The sequence below is a fragment of the Sinocyclocheilus grahami genome, unplaced genomic scaffold (genome assembly GCF_001515645.1).
Source record: "Sinocyclocheilus grahami isolate Dianchi unplaced genomic scaffold, SAMN03320097.WGS_v1.1 scaffold1068.1, whole genome shotgun sequence".
NCBI lineage: Eukaryota > Metazoa > Chordata > Actinopteri > Cypriniformes > Cyprinidae > Sinocyclocheilus > Sinocyclocheilus grahami.
Window position 1 is genome coordinate 130,045 of NW_015506247.1, and position 4,755 is coordinate 134,799.

The 4,755-nt window shown below is 41.2% G+C and overlaps 1 protein-coding gene across 1 annotated transcript in view; it reads right to left on the reverse strand.

The window, feature by feature from the left end:
• The window catches only part of LOC107566296 (deleted in autism protein 1 homolog), a 22,445-nt gene extending 17,899 nt beyond the window's left edge, over window positions 1–4,546 (reverse strand). The window contains exon 1 of the mRNA XM_016251701.1: window positions 3,634–4,546. Within this exon, the coding sequence (XP_016107187.1) occupies window positions 3,634–4,287 (654 nt within the window). The 5' untranslated portion in view covers window positions 4,288–4,546. The remainder of the gene's footprint in view (window positions 1–3,633) is intronic.
• Between the last annotated feature and the right edge of the window lie 209 nt (window positions 4,547–4,755).

Here is a 4,755-nt window from a genome sequence, read left to right on the forward strand (position 1 = left end):
GGGGGGGGGGGGGGGGGGGCATACAAGACTTAGCTTCTATATCAATGTTTAAAACTAACTTCTCCATGAAGAATCTGCACGGGATTATTACCCAACTGTTACACATTCAGCAACCGATGTGCAAATGCACTGGCTTAATCATCATCTGCTGATTTCGAACACCTTTCATGCTGTTTTTATTTAATGATCTCTTACTTTACCAAAATCCTGCCCTCATTTGACTCCACACAATCTAGGGGGAGCTTTCAGAAGTACCGTTTTGCCATTTTTTTATCCAGCTGAACTCACAAACTATGTCAGGTGCAGGGAGGAACGTCTCGACAAGCAACCATTCTGGAGGCAAGCATTGCACCCTTGACTGCGTTAACCCCACAGGCCTGTCATGTCCTGTTGTCAAGCTGGCTGAGCAGGCAGAGCCTATGCTAACGCGGGGGCTGGTAACAAAGTACCGTGCTCCTGGCTAAATTTGAGCAAGGTCACCTAAACCAGCCTCTACATCTATTGAACATGACCTCATGCATCACAGTTTCACAGACAGAAGATAAAATGCAGGGAACGTCGGCTCATGAAAGTGTGAATTAATAAACGTCTCTGCAAAGAATGTGGGTCACAGAATCTCCTCAACCTACTCGAGAAATCAGCAGAGAACAAAGCATAATGCTGTTTTAAAGGTTAAAATCTGGCTGGTTGACAGAGGAAAATTGTATGGTTTATGTGAATAGGGTAAAATAAATACAATGGTCGGCTTCAGCATTTCATGGCAGGACTGTGGGACTTTTAAAACAAAGGCCTTTCATATCACACGCGATTCGTTATTTCTGGCCATTGTATTAATTTCTAAAAATATTTGTTCCTTTGGGACAAATTGCTTTCCTTGCTGCACCATGATTTCGGCAGACAAAAAAAAGTGGGCCTGTTGTGGGCCAACCTTACAACAGCACTGAGGATTGGTTTCCACTGACAAAAACAGGTTTGGTTTCTCACAAAGCTGAGAGGAAGGGCTGCTTTCCTGCCAGAAACCTCACAGTAGAATGGAAACTGAAGCAGTGGTGAATAGCATCATGGCATTTTACGGAGTAAAAGAAGTTTTGTGAGGGAAAAACAAGTTCTGCTTGAATTAATTCTCAGAAAATGAGGCGATTATGGATGGCTTAATTACAGTACAAAAAAAAAAAGCACAACGTAAGGAAAGAAGTAAAAAAGCATTATACTATTTATATTTTAAATTGACATATCCACCTTATTTTTCAATGCGGAAGTAAGCTGTTTTCTGTGAATGTGCGAGACTTCCGGTTCATTAGCCGCTGTAGGGAAATAACAAGAGGAATAACAAAGTGCAGTAAAGGGCAAAACTGTTTGCACTACAAACCAGTGTGTTCATAATTATGATAATACATTAAAATAATATAGCAAGACACACCAGTTTGCAATATCAAGCAGCAAAACGAGCTGTTTTGTACAGCTAAAAATAGCTGGAAGTGAATGAGACCAGAAGCCAGACACATTAAATTTACAAATGGCTGCGCCCAAAAATAAGGTGAAAAATAAGGTGGATACTACAGCGGTACTGTAATATTTTGGACATGGAAGGATGATAATTTTGGGCTATTCTTTAAAGTACCTTAGAATAGAGTAAATACAATTATACATGAACAGTGTAGGTATGTAACTAAATTTGTCAGAAACATGGCAGTAGCTCTTTTGCTTAAAACATTTGTGTAGTGTAGCTTTCCCATTACCAAGCAACTTTTGCTTAAAATTAGCAGTGTGGCACAACAAAAATGCACACTGCTGTATGTTTATAAATTGCATTTAAACAAACTTTACAACCAAGTGAGGTAATAATCAAACACTCTCATAAACTGTCTTTTTTATCATACAGTATGTAGTGCAGTGAAGGCTCAGAGACTAGCTTCTAATTTTATTCGTTGTATGTAGTGAACACACCTCTGTTTAATGCTGGCACACTAACTGAAATCTTCTTGTGTCAGGTAAATACATTGAAATATTGCTCACATAAAAAGTTTCAGTGTGGTAGTTCCTTTTCGTTAGCTTCCTCTTCGTTAGCATCTAAGTACCTTTTTTAGGAATAGATTCCCTGTAGTTTAACTACTTTTAAACTTGGGTTTGCCAAACTACTTTAAAGTAGCTTTCTCAAACTTGTACATGGATGAATGATTAAATCAAATGATTAACAAAAAATATGTTAATTGTGATCTGATGCCATCACAGTTCCACCATAGTCCACAGTATAGTTGCTAAAACCACAAGGCTGTACTTGAAATAAAAATGAAAGTCTAGCCTTCTAAAACAAAAGAGCATCTTCTCTGGCTTGGTATACACTCAGCATAGATGCCATCAATTCTTAATGAACTAGTGCGCAACCACTCATTTCTTTATATCCCTGAAATATTACAGTGTTTCTTGTTTATGGAATAGCCAAAGGTATTAAACCACCCTTCAGGGTCTACCAGAAGCTCCTCTAGTGCTTGGAGAGTTCAGGTTATCCAGAGTACTCCCAGGGGGAAGGGATTTCCCATGCCAATGGTTCACAAGTTCAACACAGATTTAACTATTTATGAGCACTGAAAAACATGCAGGAACAGCTCTAACTAAATAATGATGGGCAGAATCACAGATAGAAGGAAGGAGAAGAGGTCCTGGAAGTGGACCGGAGGACTGGATAACAACTTTGAACTGATAATGTTATGGCATTACAAACTTGATGGAATTATCTGGATGAAAGAAAGCGAGGCACTGCAGAAGAAGCAACAGAGAGTGAGAAACAAACAGAGACAAAGGAGGAGGCCAACGAATGACAGGGACCACACACAACTAGTCAGATTTTATAGATTGGGTTGATCTCCCCTTTGTTTAGCAAATGCCCGAGGTTGTCAGGACCTTGTGATAGATTAGAGGTCAGCAAGACACCGAATGTCTTCACAGGGCTTGTGTTCCTTTGTTGTTCTGGGCATTTAGCAGCTGCGGTCAATGAGAAGTGAAACTGAAATTGATTGTTCAATTGTAAATCAGTATTGAAAATTGTTCAGATAGTGGCCCTTATTATCATTGCTATCTCAAGATGGTAAGTAGCATGGTATGTCAGGAGAAAATACACCGATATGAAGGCCTAAACAGTACAGTGACTGTGAGATACATTATAACTGTGCTGATAAGAAACCAGCCTATTCTGCAAGGCAGCTTTTGCGATTAAGAAATAAAATCGTAATGACCATTAAGTTTTTAAATAATTCAAAATTCTTTAAAATATTAATTAAGGCAAGATAAATCCACCAGCTTTGGCCTATAAAGCTGCAATTAAACACTTCCCAATTGAGGTCCTTCAATATTACAGGGGCAGGACTTCAAACTCTAGAATTGTGGCTTACAAACTACACAGGCAGGAATGGAAACAGAGAGGCAGGGAAAGTAGCACACCCTATAATTTACAGCTACATTTTTTAGCCTATTTGCAGCCCACCAAACTGGCAGGTTCTATTCCACTGGCGGAATTATCAAGGGCAATTCAAGAGCATACGTTATGATCTGGCTTTTATAACACAGGCGATATATAACAGGCCCAGGGAGTCTGTCAGAGAGACATGGGTTAGTAGACAACATGAAAAAGCCTACCTGAAGCACTAAGGGCTCTGGATTGAAAGCCAAGGTCATCAACAGCTGCATCCTTTCTGTGTCCTTAAGGTTCTTAAGGAGGAAGCTTCCAGAGTCCTTTGTCTCAGCATACCTCCTGACTATTCTGTCCAGCAGTCTTTGGGACGGACAATGAACAAGGTCTGACCAGCCTTCCACAACGTCTGGGGTTAGGAGTCTGACGTCCCCATTAAGTCGGGCAAACTCAGTCTTGTACATGGCCTGGATAAGATCGCAACGAGGTCGGCCTGTTGCCCGCTTGCAAATCTTCTGGTCAATATCAGTAAGCTCTTGGTTGGAACCCAAACGCTTGAGTACAATCCTCCGTGTACCCTCACGAGGCTCCCCGTACTGGGCAAAGAAAACGTTTTTCACATTGAAGACATCCAGGAAGCGAAGGCGACCCCATGTCTCGAAAGATATCTGTCCATTCATGAACTTGCGACACCAGCTGGTGCCAAAGCAGGCTGGGCACTTGTTGAGGTTGATGAACCTTCGGTCGGTGAGTTCATTCTTTTGGAAAGAGGCGAAGAGGTTGTGCGTGTTCATCAGCAAGATGACAAACAGGCCAATTACAAAAAGAAGCTTCAGACACCGGTACAAACGGCCAAGCTTGAGTGGGAGGAAGCGCAGCATGTTCGTGCACTAGCCAGGCAGGGCAGGGGTAAAGGGGAAAGGGGGAAAGGGCAATGAATAGTGTCAGGGACAGGACTCAATGGATCTCCATCACTAGTGTTGACTCATCAACTGGAGTTCCCAAAGGGGGAAAAACTAGCAGAGTCCCCCCTTGCAAGTGCTTGCTGGGCTAAGACATTCTCATAGGCATCGCTGTGGAGTGCACAGTGCCGATGCACATAAAAGCTGGCCTGCAAAGAAGCACACAAAAAGAACAAACATATTATATTAAGTTGTATTTTACTAGGGCTACAGCATGGAACAAAGAACATGGCAATTTCCTATTATGGACACCTTCACACTATTTGAACAGTTACTTTCCATTTCTCCCAACCTGAAATTTCTCCTTTCCCAGAGTATAAACCTCTAAGAAAAAACAAGATTGTGTGTTGCTTTGAAATGTTTAACAAATTGGAAATGTTCAGGTCA